Raw genomic sequence first — 14,200 nt, 5'->3', positions numbered from 1 at the left:
AATTAGCTAGATTTATTTATCAGCAAATTACACTTCTTGACTATCTGAGGCATAAACATGGAACCTAGAAGTAGTAGAAAATGATAAACTTTACTATTTTTCCATTTGATGAAGGTATCCAATTCAAAAATGACTTACCCTTTGAGCTCTTTCTTTTAAATCTTGATCTTGAGCTAAAAAAGATTCCAATTTTTTCTGGACATCTATAAGTTTTTCTGGATTGATTCTTTGTAACAAAAAGATAAAGGTTAAAATAAGATATCTCAATTTTGGAGACTAAAAATAGTAAGCACCATTTTCCTATTTTCCTCAGTATTTTTAAACGTATAACTATTTCTCAACTATGAATCAGATTAGACGGACATTAAACTACATATAAGTTTGACTTTCTTGCCTATTATGAATAACACAGGAGAAAAGAAATGAAGAAATGACACATCAGATGCTTTCTCTAAACATCCCATGATGAGTGAGATACTTAGATTAACACCACAATTAGCATTGGCTACTTCTTAACTCAGCAGATAGAAAGTAGTCTATCTGTTTAGAGATCCATTCTACATTAAATGGAATAAACGAAATCTAATTTTTTTTTAAAGCAGTCTCACTCTGTTCCCTCAGTGAGGCTGCAGTGTAGTGGTGCAATCATAGCCCGCTGTAACCTTGAACTCCTGGGCTCAAGTGACTTCCCATCTCAGTTTCTCAAGTAACTAGGACTACAGGCTTGCATCAACACGCCCAGCTAGTCTGTTTGCTTCTTCTTTTGTAGGGACAGGGTCTCAATGTGTTGCCCAGGCTGGTCTGGAACTCCTGGCCTCAAGCAATCCTTTGCCTTGGATTCCCAAAGTGCTGAGTTACAGGTGTGAGCCACCATGCCTAACCCTAATATCATTTTTATAAATATTTGTTTCAGTCAACATCATAAAACCAATTTCAAGTAATAAACAAGTAGCCAAAGACTGTAGTGATTCCCTTATTTAGAAATTAGGCATATTATGACAGAGATGATATCTATTTCTGCCCAGATAAGCTACAGGCAAGAAAAATCTTAGAGGTCTAGGCTTCACAAAAGTGACCCCATCGTTTCCCTGATGTTAGGCTGAACCACATTGTTTCTGCAAAGCCATGATGGTGATAGGTGGTGGTAGATGAGCTAGATTTTACTTATTTTTATTATAAAAAATTTCAAAATATACAAAAAGATAGAGACTTTCACTCGACCTCAACAATTACCAAATCACAACCAATTTTGTCTCTTCTATATCTTCAACCCTCCTCCCCTAATCTAACCACTCTCAAAGTTATTTTGGGCAAATACAAGTAAGATTCTGATGGATTCCACTGACTGTGAATCTATACATCTTTAGTGACCCGAGAGCACAACTCTCTAAAATGGAGAGACAACCTCAAAAGTAATTCCACCCGAGAGGTTTAATTCTTTCAATCATCAGTGCTTCCTGAAGTTAACAAGTTCTCCCTTTCCATCTCATTTTCTCCACTAACAGTCTGGAAAAAGGCTGTTTAAAAAGTTTTTTTAGGGAAAAAAAAAAAGAGACTTCTGATATCCAGTACCCTACGGATGCAGCTTGGAAGTTATCAGTCCATCATAACAACAAGTAAAAAGTTGAACAGACTGGGGAAAAAAAAATCAACAACTCTTCTTTTATCCATGATAGAGATGGAGGACATAGGACAAACCACAGTCCCCAAAACAGGAAAGAGAGTACAGGGAGTCACAGCCTACTTGAGCTGAGCCATGAGCAGAAACAACAGGGGGAGTCAGTGCCTGGGTAGAAGAACCTCAACTGTAATTGATAAAACCTTCTGGACCCTCAGTATGGACAAGTCTGAGAAATAAAAACTCCAGGCGGACGCATTCATAGGGCAGCCCCACATTCATGAGTTTTATCCCAGGAGCTCAACAAAGTTCTCACAGTAAATATCAGAAAAAATCCCTCATGCTTTCAACAAAACAAGGGGAAACTGAACCATTTTGAAATATGCCTGGGCACTCTGTTCTTAACTAGTTTCTCTTGAGGGCAGGCCGTGTTAATGACAGCCAAGCCTTTTAGGGTTTTCACAGAGCCTAAGTGACCTGGCAGGAGGGAAACACCCAAGTCTAGCCATCCTTTCCCACTTAAGTTGGGGTGGTGGGAAGGCAGAGACTGAGAAGAATTTGTAAAGTTCCCAGTCCAGAGGCATAGGCTCACTAAAAGACTGATACCTACTATAGGTCTTAAAAATGCTTCCCCCACGGCCCCCACCCCTTACACCTTACCACAACAGCACTAACACCACTAAAGCCTATTTTACAGGAGTTCCTTTTATAATACCTGGCACATCATATCTATAGTGAAAAAAATTACAAGGCATACTAAAAGCAAAAAACATAATTTGAAGAGATAGAGCAAGCATCATAACCAGACATGGCAGGAATGTTGGAAGTATTAGAGCGGAAATTTAATTTACAATAACAATGACTCATATGCTAAGGATTCTAATGGATAAAACAGGTAACATGCACACATGGGCAACATAATTCAGAAAGATGAACATCCTAAGAAAGAATCAAAAAGAAATGTGAGAGAACAAAAAGAACTGCAACAGAAATGACTGATGCCTTTGATGGATTTATTACTAGATTTAACACAGCTGAGGAAACAATCTCTGAACTTGATAAAAACCTCCAAAGCTGACTGAAAACACCACAACAGAACTCCAAGGACTATGGGAAAATTACGAAAAGTGAACATGCGCATGATGGGAGTATCAGAAGGAGAAGAGAAACAGAGCAATGCTTGAAACAGTAATGACTCAGAATTTCCTCCAAATTAGTGTCAGACACCAAACCACAGATCCAAGAGCTCCGAAAGCTCAAAGCACAATAAAGCCAAAGTGAGGGATGGGTGGGGAAGAGAGAGAGACTGAGACTATGCCTAGGCATATCATTGTCAAACTACAGAAAGTTAAATATTTGTTTAATCCTGAAAGAAGTGGGCAGGGGGCACCTTATCTATAGAAGAACAAAGATAGGAATTACACCTGATTTCTCAGACAACACAAAAGCAAGGAGAGGTGGAATGAAATATTTAAAGTGTTGAAAGAGAAAAACCACCAACCTAGAACTCTGTACCCCAACAAAACTACCCTTCAAAAGAGAAGCACTTTTTCAGACAAAAATTGACAAAATTTATTGCCAGAATTGCCTTGCAAAACATGTTTAACAGTTCTTTAGAGAGAAAAAAAATAACCTAAGTGAGAAACTCAGATCTTCATAACAAAGGAAGAGCACAACAAAGGAATAAGTGATGGTAAAATAAAATTTTTAGGCCGGGCGCGGTGGCTCACGCCTGTAATCCCAGCACTTTGGGAGGCCGAGGCGGGTGGATCACGAGGTCAAGAGATCGAGACCATCCTGGTCAACATGGTGAAACCCCGCCTCTACTAAAAATACAAAAAATTAGCTGGGCGTGGTGGCGCGTGCCTGTAGTCCCAGCTACTCAGGAGGCTGAGGCAGGAGAATTGCCTGAACCCAGGAGGCAGAGGTTGCGGTGAGCCGAGATCGCGCCATTGCACTCTGTCTCAAAAAAAAAAAAAAAAAAATTTCTTATTTTTAATCTAAGTTTTTTCAAAATAATAGCCCCAGCATGTTTGATTATGTATGTTTACATACATATCTTATGTATATATGCTTATGTATGCTTTACATAAGTGAAATGAATGACATCAATGATATAAGGGACAGGAGGGAGAAATCAGAATTACATTATAAAGTACTCACACAACCTGTGAAGTGCTGTAGCATTATGTCATTATTTCAAAATGGGCTTGGATTACTTTTAAATGTATATTGCAAAAACATTAGAGCAAGCACTAAAAAAAAAGTGAAAAAGAACAAACTGGTATGCTAAGGGGAGAAAACAATCTTGTGATTCTCAGATACAGAAAGAGAGGAGAAAAACGAAAGAAAGAACAAGGGCAACAAACAGAAAACAGTAACAAATACATTAGCTATTCATCCAACTATATCAATAATCACTTTCAACATCAATAGCCTAAATGCATCAATTAAGAGATGTTGTCAGAGTGGATCAAAAAATAAGACCTAACTATATGTTGTCTACAATAAAACAACTTTCAATATGAAGATACATAAATAAAAGTGATTTGATAAAAATATATCATGCTAACACTAATGATAAGAAAGCAAAAATAGCTATTCTAATGTCAGACAGAGCAATAAACCAACTTTCTACAATAAACCAACTTTCAATACAAAGACATATAAATTAATAAAAGTGGTTTGATAAAAATATATCATGCTAACACTAATGAAAAGGGGGCAAAAATAGCTATACTAATGTTGGACAGAGCAGACTGCCAAGCAAAGAACTTATGAGGGATAAATGGCATGACATAATGATAAAGAAGTCAATTCTCCAAAAAGGCAACAATCCTTAATGTATAGGCTCCTAACAATAGAGCATCAAACTATGTGAGGAAAATACTCATAGAACTGCATCCAGAAAGATGAATCCACTGTTATAATCAGAGACTTCAACACCTTTCTATCAGAAATAGACAAATCCAGCAGACAGAAAGTCAGTAAGAACATAGTTGAACTCAACAATACCATCAATCAACTGGACGCACTAGACATCTAGAGACTACTTTATCTAACAACATAATACACATCTTCTCAAGCTCACATGGAACACTCACCAAAATAAAACATTCTGGTCCATAAAACATGTCTTAGCAAAACTAAAAGAATATAAATCATACAATATCTTCTTTCTGACCACAATGGAATTAAACTAGAAATAGGGCAGGCACGATGGCTCATACCTGTAATCACAGCATTTTGGGAGGCTGAGGAGGGCAGATCACCTGGGGTCAGGAATTCAAGACCAGCCTGGCCAACATGGCGAAACCCCATCTCTACAAAAAATACAAAAATCTGCCAGGCATGGTGGCACACACCTGTAATCCCAGGTACTGGGAGGCTGAGGCAGGAGAATCGCTTGAACCCGGGAGGTGGAGGTTGCAGTGAGCCAAGATCATGCCACTTCACTCCAGCCTGGGCAACAGAGCAAGACTCTGTCTCAAAAAAATCAACTACAAATAACAGAAAGGTAACTAGAAAATTCTAAAATAGATGGAGATTAAACACACCTCTAACACAAGTCAAAACAAAATCAAAATATTTTAAAATTTCTCATGAATAAAAATGAAAATTACTTACAAAATTTGTGGAACACAACAAAAACAATACTTAGAGGGAAATTTATACCACTGAATGCATATACAGTCGTGAGTCACATAATGATGTGTCAGTCAGTGATGGACTGCATATACAATAGTGGTCCCATTAGGCTGTAACGAAAGCCAGGAGCAGTGGCTCACACCCGTAATGCTAGCACTTTGGGAGTCCACAGACTGCTTGAGCTCAGGAGTTCAAGAGCATCCTCAGCAACACAGTAAGACCTTGTCTCTAATAATAATCAAAAAAATTAGCCAGGCATGGTGGCACAGGACTGTAGTCCCAGCTACTCAGGAGGATCACTTATGCCTGGGAGACTAAGGCTGCAGTATGCTAGTGAAGCTGAAAAACTCCTATCACCTAGTGATGTCGCAGCCACCTTAACACGGTAGGGCAACACATTACTCACGTGTTTATGGTGATGCTGGTGTAAGCAAATGCACTGCACTTCGAGATAAATAAAAGTATGGCACTTACAATTAGGTGATGTACATAATACTTTAAAATGATAAACAACTGTTAACTGATTTATTCACTATACTTTTTATTATTTTACAGTGTTTTCCTTCTACTTATAAAAATGCCCTAAGGCAGGTCCTTCAGGAAGTACTGTGGAAGGAGGCACTGTTATCATAAATGATGACAGCTCCATGCGTGTTATTGCCCCTGAAGGCTTTCTAGTGTGATGATGTGGAAATGAAAGACAGTGATATTAATGATCCTGACCCTGTGTAGGCCTAGCCTCATGTGTTTGTGTCTCTATTTTTAACAAAAAACGTTTTAAAGGAAAAAAAATATTTTTAACCAAAAAAAACTTGCAGAGTAAGGATATAAAAGAAATATTTTTGTATAGCTGTATAATGTGTGTTTTAAGCTAAGTATAATTACAAAAGAATCAAGAAGCTAAATTAAAAGTTTATAAAGTAAAAGAAGTTACAGCAAGGTAAGATTACTGAAGAAAAAAAGTTTAGTATAGCCCACGTGTACAGTGTTTACCAAGTCTACAGTTGCATACAGTAATGTGCTAACCCTTCATATTCACGCACCACTCACTGACACCCAGAGCAACTTCCAGTCCTGCAAGCACTATAGTTAGTGCCCTATGCAGGTATGCTTTTTATTCTTTATACTGTATTTTTACTGTACCTTTTCTACATTTAGATACATTTAGATACACAAATACCTACCATTGTGTTACAATTGCCCACAGTATTCAGTGTACAGCATGTACAGTATTCATGCTGTACAGGTTTGTAGCCTAAATGCAATAGGGTACTAGGTGTACAGTAAGCTATACCATCCAGGTTTGTGTAAGTGTATTCAATGATGTTTATACAAGGAAAAAATTAATGATGCACTTCTCAGAACTTATTCCCATCATTAAGCAACACATGACTGTATTAGAAAGAAAGTGCCTAAAAATCAATCATCTACAGTTCCAACTTGGGAAACAGAGAAGGAGTAAATTAAATCAAGAGCAAGCAGAAGAAGAAAGAACTAGAGCAGAAATGACTGAAATTGAAAACAGGAAATCAATAAAGGGAAAAAAATTAAACCAAGAGCTGGTTCTTTGAAAAGAACTAAAAAAATTAATAAGCCTATAACCATAATAAGAAAATAAAAGGGCACAAGTTATTTTCAGAAATGAAAGAAGAAACATCATTACAAATCTCATGGATAGAAGGATAAAAAGGGTATTATGAACACCTCTATGCCCACATATTTGATAACCTAGATGAAACAGACCAATTCCTTGAATGACAAAATCTGCCAAAATTCATATAAGAAATAAACACTCTCAATAGGCTATCTATTAAAGAAATTGAATCAGTAATTCATAACCTTTCAAAACAGAAATTACCAAGCCCAAATGGGCTTGCCTATAAATTCTACCAAACATTTAAGAAAGAAATACCAATTTCCTAACATCTCTTTCAGAAGACAGAAGCAGCGGGAATACTTCCTAACTCATTCTATGAGGCCAACATCACTTTAACACCAAAACCAGATACAAACATTACAGGGGAGAAAAAAAACCTACAGACTGATCAATTATAATGATAGATGCAAAAGTCCTCAACAAATACAAAAACCTACTACTAATATCATACTTCATGGTAAGAAACTGGAAGCTCTCCTGCTAAGATCAAGAAAAAAGCAAAGACATCCCTTCTCACCAGTGCTGTCCGACATCACTCTAGTATTCCTAATTAACGCAATAAGACAAGAAAAGGAAATCAAAGGCATACTGATCGGGAAAGAAGAAACAGAACTGGTTTTGTTCACAGATGACATGATCATCTATGTAGGAAATCAAAAAGAATGAACAAAGAAACTACTAGACTAATAAGCAATTATAGCAAGACTACAAGATTGAAGGTTAATATACAAAAGTTAATCACTTTCCTGTTTTTATCACAAATGAAAAAAGGAAAATCAGTACAAACCCCACAGACATTAAAAGGATGAAAAGAATACTATGAACAACTTTAGGAGGCTAAGGCAGGCAGATTGCTTGAGGCTAGGAGTTCGAGACCAGCCTGGCCAACATAGCAAGACTCCATCGCTACTAAAAATACAAAAACTAGCCAGGCATGGTGGCACATGCTTGTAATTCAAGCTTCTTGGGAGGCTGAGAATTGCTTGAATCCAGGAGGCAGAGGTTGCAGTAAGCCAAGATTGCACCTGCAGAGTAAGACTCTGTCCCCCACCCCCCTCCAAAAAAAGAATACTATGAACATCAATTTACCAGCAATAAAGAAGTGGAATTTGAAACTAAAAACAACACCATTTACATTATTAGCACTCCCAAAAATGAAACACTTAGGTATAAATCTAACAAAATATTAGCAAATTAAATCCAACAAGGTATAAAAATAGTTATAAATCACAATCAAGTGAGATTTATCCCAGGAATGCAAGGCTGGTTTAACATTCACAAAGAAAAAAATCTCATGATCTCAACAGATTTTCTTTTAAATTTTTTTTTTTTTTTTATAAATTCCAATACCCACTCATGATCTTTTTCTTTAAACTCAGTAAACTAGGAATAGGGGACAATTTCCTCACCTTGATCAAGAATATCTGCAAATGCTGACAAGGATGCGGAGCAACAGAAATTCATTCATTGCTGGCAGGAATTCAAAATGGTGTAGCCACTTTGGAAGACAGTTTGGCAGTTTCTTACTAAACCAAACATATTCTTACCATCTGGTCCAGCAATCATGCTCCTTGGTAATATTTATCCAAAGGAGTTGAAAACTTATGTGTACACAAAATCCTTCACATGATGTTTATAGCAGCTTTATTCATAATTGCCAAAACTTGGAAGCAATTAAGATGTCCTTTAGACCTTTGAAAGCCAAAGGTTAATCCAACATCCACTAGTTGTAAGACTTAAGTAGGACTAAGGGAACTGCTGAGAACAATCTAATTGTGGTTATTTCATTTTAATACTACTGATAGGGTTTTACGTATTTTTATTAAGGGAGTGAAAAGGTCCTTTCTCTTCTTAATCCATCTTTAACCCTCTGTTTAGTAACTTATAAATGACACATGCTTTATATAGAACCTTATTCTCCCTGACCCCTCAGAATTCAGGCAACTTACTAGCTTTTATGGCAATTTGGTTATTTGCATAAAATCAATACAAATCTGTCATTTTTTGTAGCCAGGCTATAGTTGAATTGATTATATAAACAAGGTCAAAACAAAACAAAATTAAAAAATATATCTTCAGTAGGTGAATAAAAACTGTTGCATCCAGACAATGAAATGTTATTCAGTACTAAAGGGGAATGTACTATGAAGCCATGAAAAGACATGGAGGAACCTTAAATGCATACTACTAAGTGAAAAAAGCCAATATTAAAAGGCTATGTACTGTATAATTCCAACTATAATATATGACATTCTGGAAAGATAACTATGGAGACAGTAAAAAGATCAGTAGTTGTCAGAGGTTCAGGGGGAGGGGAGAGAAATAAATAGAAAGAACACAGGATTTTTAGAGCAGTGAAAATGCCATATGACATTAAAATCCTAGATATGCATCATTACACATTTGTACAAACCCGCAAAATGGACAACACCAAGAATGAGCCTTAGTGTAAACTATGGACTTTGGTGAAAAAATGTCAACACCGATTTGTCAATTGTAGCAGATATCCTCTGTTGGGGAATGTTGATAATGGCAGAGGCTGTGCATGTTCAGGGAATGAGGTATATGAGAACTCTATATCTTCCTCTCAATTTTTCTGTGAACCTAAAACTGTTGTAAGAAGAGCCTTTTTATAAAAGTCAAACCAGGCAGCTGAATAAATTAGGAGGAGGAGGGAATTAGGAGTACATAATTAAGCATAACAATTTCATGCCTTCATTTTCCTAAAAACATAAAGACAACAAGTAGCTCTTACTTGATTTCCTTCACAGGTACTTTCTTCTGAAGAAGTTGTTGCACCATAGCTTTTTCTGAGGGAAGCAAAATTAATAAAGCTTCACCATCCTCTTTGTACCTAAACAAAAAGAAACAAAATCTTTAATACATCAATGCAATCTGCATTTTACATTTTAACAGTGTGATGAACAGGTAAACATGAAAACAAGTTCATCTAACCAGTAAACGTCAGAGACTGGCTTTTAATCTCTGATAACAGAAAACTAGGGCTCTGAACACCTCATATCTCATATCATTTTCATCACTAGTTATTCCTAGTGACTTTTAAGCTGTTCCACAGAAGATGATCTAAATTCTAAGAAAGAAATCAATTAAAGAGATTTTCTTAAATAGTTCTCTACCCATATAATGAGGAGACAATTTCTCACTAAGCCACTAGAGGATCATAGTAAAGTTAATCTTTTAATAAACATGACACCCAATATATACTTTTTTTTAAAAATTCAACTCCTCTTCCTGGGAATTTTATTTACACCATGGAAGTGAAATTGTTTAGAAGCATTAGTTACAAGAAACAGATCTGTTCAAGTAAAATACTTCTCTTCCCTCACCTAGTAAAATCTTATTTCATGCTGTATCTTCAGAAATTTGTACTGACATGGGCCACAAGACATCCTGCAGTTATTAAGCCTCTTGTGCTACTTGCACACAGATTTTCCCGATACCTTTATATCAGCCATGGCATACAAGCAGTAAAACAGAGAACACTATTGGATACCTGGAGAAATTTTTTAAAGAAAAAAACAATCTCAAAGCACTCTCACCAGGATTCATGCTATAAAATACGAGGAGCAAATAAACTTTTTAGTGAGAAACTTTGTGGTGGGCATAAACTGTAAAGAACACCAAGAAACAGAAGATAAAAATCCCTGTCTCCAGTGATCTAATGTTCCTGTTGACTAGAAAAAAACAAACACACAAGCAAGAGAGTCAAGAGAACAGTCATAAAACAGTAAGTAAGTAGGTGCAAAAGGACAACCATGGGCAATAAACACTACCAACTCCGAAAGGAAAAGAGGCCTCTCAGGGTTAGCCAGAGAAAAACAAAATATGTCATGGAATATGCAATGAAATTTCAGTTGAGCCTTGAAGATGGGAAAGAAATATGAGTTTAAAGCTGTCCCCCTAGGCAGCACCGGACTAAACCATCCATGCAGCCAGGAGTCATTAGCATTTAAAGTAGTGAAGAGACTAAGGTGTCACAAAGGAGAAGAATGTGTGAACAAGCGGGTGGAAGCCAGAAAATACAAGAAAAATGTATTGAAGAGTGAATAAGAAAAAGAAACTCCACTGAAGCCACGGTACACAAACAGCAGGAAAGATTGCTAGAAAGGTACACTAGAACCTGTTTTTAGAAGCCCCAGAATGTCCCTGCATAGAGAGACTGAATACCACCAATACTTAGGTAGAATTTTATCATCAAATGCTGGAAGAAAAATCGGGCTTTGACATGCCGAGAGACGGCACTGCCTTGAGAAACCAACATCTGAACTGAGATCTAAAGAATAATTAGGAATTAGTCCAACATTAGGGGAAGGGATATAAAGGGGACAGTCGAGTTTTCCATGGAGTAAGGCAGCAGTTGAGAGTCCAGTGGATACTTTCCTCTTCTTTATGCCTACTTGCTTTTTCTAGTCAACAAAGGGGACAGAGTGAGGCTGAACATACAATTTACTACTTTCACCAATGATTTGTTTTAGAACTGAAAGACCAGTACCAAATAACTTTCTCACAGCATTTTAACACAGAATAATATGACTCAAAGTTTTTCACCTTCGTTCACTACAAAAAAATACAAATTTAAAGCTGACCCCTAAGCAGTATTGGACCAAACCATCTGTGAAGGCAAAATTTACTAGTATATTTGGAAGCAATGAGATGACATGCTGAGCAGACAAGATAACAGAGAGACATCATAACTTCTGAAGCTCCCAGACTCCACCAAGGAAAGATTACAGGTCCAAAGAGAACAGGAATCAGTTAATGCTGACTCAAGCAGGACACTTCCAAAATGCTCTTGAGGCAACCAGACTCTTGAGGTTAAGTGAATTACCTTCAGAAGTAGAAAAGTTTATTCTGCGTAGAACCATTAGAAAGGAGGAGAACAATTGGTTGAGGGCCAGTCAACAGTCAACCATTTTAATACTCTACCTTCAAGTTCAGAGATGGCAAAATGAAATAAATAGGCCCACAAGTCTACACGGGGCACAGAATGTGGCAAAGGTTTACACAAACCTAGGAGGCCAAAAAGATACTCACTCCATTTTCTCATGTGTTTCAACTGACCCCTAGGAAGGAATAATAAGGCTAGCACACCTCTATCTACCTCATCTACTCATTCCCAGGGAGCACCTAAGAGGCTGAGTCAGGACGAAAGTCATAAAGAGACCATGTTCAAACCTTTTAAAGCCACAGCTAACAGAATATATGTAGAAGGCTACACATTAAGACAAATTCCAACAGTGGAATTTTAGAAGAAAAAGACTCCCAATGGAAAATGGAAAACACTCAAAGTCAAATTCCATAAGGCAAGCACCCATTAAAAAGATCACTGGCCATTTTACCTATTTTACATTACACACATCTTTTCCCCAAAACAACACAAAGCACAAGTTATCACCCACACGCTAATAACCAAAGTTCCCTAGTAAGCTTTTATTCTAGAATAAAAGCACTTTTTAAAAGAGGGCGTAAGAACATTTTTCTTTAAAAAATACTTGCAAAAATAAAGTCTATTTACCCATGAGCTAGCTCTTAGATTTCAAAAGCAATATTCGAGGCCCAAGGCTAAATGTATAAGAAATAAGTGTTCTTCAAAAGATTTACACTTTAAAACTATGTATTTCGACAAATTTGTTTTCAAACATACTTACTTCAAATTGATAAAGTGTACTTATCATGTACAACATGTCAGAGTATATACACATTGTAGAACAGTTACGTCTAGCTAATTAAAATATGTATTACCTCACAGTTATCATTTTTGCGGTGAGAACATTTAATGTCCACTCTCAGCATTTTTCAAGAATACAATACAATCTTAACTAGCCACCATAATATATTATTTTAAGAGCCATTCTGGCCACCTGACAAAAAGCCCTACATCCGTAACAAAATTTCATTTTCACCATCAGTATTAATACTGTACGGAATTTATGCAGCTCTTCCAAATTTATGACGAACTTTTTTTTTTTTGTATTAATACATTAATTTGCAGATCTTAAAAGCAAGCAACCAGGAGGAAGTGGCAATACAAAATAGTATTCCTGAGAGCCCAAGAGGTTGGCCTAAAATCAGCTGGTTACTAAATATCAGAGACTTTAAACTTCTCATCCACCACTTTTTCAGTTATACCAGGATTCCCTCCAGAAACAATACTCAACAGATTGGTCATGATTGTCTAGCTGATATCAAGAAGCTTATCTCCACAGCCTGCAGCTCACTAGCATTTCTAGTTAAAATCGGAATCCAGACCACGGGCTTGGATGTACATGGTAATTCTTCTACTGAAATAACCTTCAAACAAACTAGAGCCAGAGGCAGGAAAAAAGCGCTGCCATTCTGGCAATAATTTGCCTTCTGCCCACGAGCCAATAATCTTTACTCAAATTCAGATTCTCCAACACAACTCCATTTAGTTGGCTCTTTAACTGTCCCTTGAACTTTGCTCATTCATCCTGTCCACTACCGTCCTGCCATGGACTGTGACACACTATTCACAACTGCATAGCCACCCTCAGTGCTCTTAGCCTCGTTCTCCAGGTTACAAAAAATGTATTTGGAACAATCCCAGTTTTGTAACTAGAAAAACATATATACATAAGTACATGAAAAAAATTTTAGGATTTTAGGTGATTTTAATTGTTTTGTCATTATTGTCTAGAATCTGTTTAGTGAGTAGCATTATTTTTGTAATACAAGTTATTAAAAATAAGTTTTAAAAAACTCTATATACTTTTAAGACCTACATCTTTTGTATCACTCTTACCCCATTTAACATACATCCTAGTACTACCAATATTAGTATATTTCCTTATCTTAATTATTAAATTTGAGGACATGTATACACATGTCATGTGTCCCTAACACATGCACAACAAATATTTGGTGAGTGAACAATAGACACTGTATCAGCAGATAAAACACCAGACTTGGCTGAGCGTGGTGGCTCACACCTGTAATCCCAACACTTTGGGAGGCCGGTGGGCACGTCACCTGAGGTTGGGAGTTCGAGACCAGCCTGGCCAACATGGTAAAACCCCATCTCAACTAAAAGTACAAAAATTAGCCAGGTGTAGGGGCGCACCCTGTAGTTCCAGCTACTCGGGGGGCTGAGACAGAAGAATCACTTGATCCCAGGAGATGGAGGTTGCAGTGAGCCGAGATCACATCACTGCAGTCCAGTCTGGGTGACAGAGCGAGACTCAGTCACCAAATTAGAAAGAAAAAAACCATCAGATTTAGAATCAAAACAACTGGGT

General features: G+C 37.0%; 1 protein-coding gene across 2 annotated transcripts in view; it reads right to left on the bottom strand.

Moving 5' to 3' along the window:
* The window catches only part of DDX10 (DEAD-box helicase 10), a 274,959-nt gene that overhangs the window by 225,170 nt on the left and 35,589 nt on the right, over positions 1 to 14,200 (bottom strand). For both annotated transcript variants that reach the window (XM_017547072.1, XM_017547074.2), the window contains 2 exons: positions 9,679 to 9,777; positions 139 to 226 (listed from right to left, as the gene is read on the bottom strand). In XM_017547072.1, coding sequence (XP_017402561.1) covers positions 139 to 226; positions 9,679 to 9,777 — 187 coding nt within the window. The remainder of the gene's footprint in view (positions 1 to 138; positions 227 to 9,678; positions 9,778 to 14,200) is intronic.

This window comes from Cebus imitator, unplaced genomic scaffold (assembly GCF_001604975.1).
Source record: "Cebus imitator isolate Cc_AM_T3 unplaced genomic scaffold, Cebus_imitator-1.0 Scaffold194, whole genome shotgun sequence".
NCBI lineage: Eukaryota > Metazoa > Chordata > Mammalia > Primates > Cebidae > Cebus > Cebus imitator.
The sequence above is the reverse complement of the archived record's forward strand: the minus strand, read 5'-3'. Positions and strand labels throughout refer to the sequence as shown.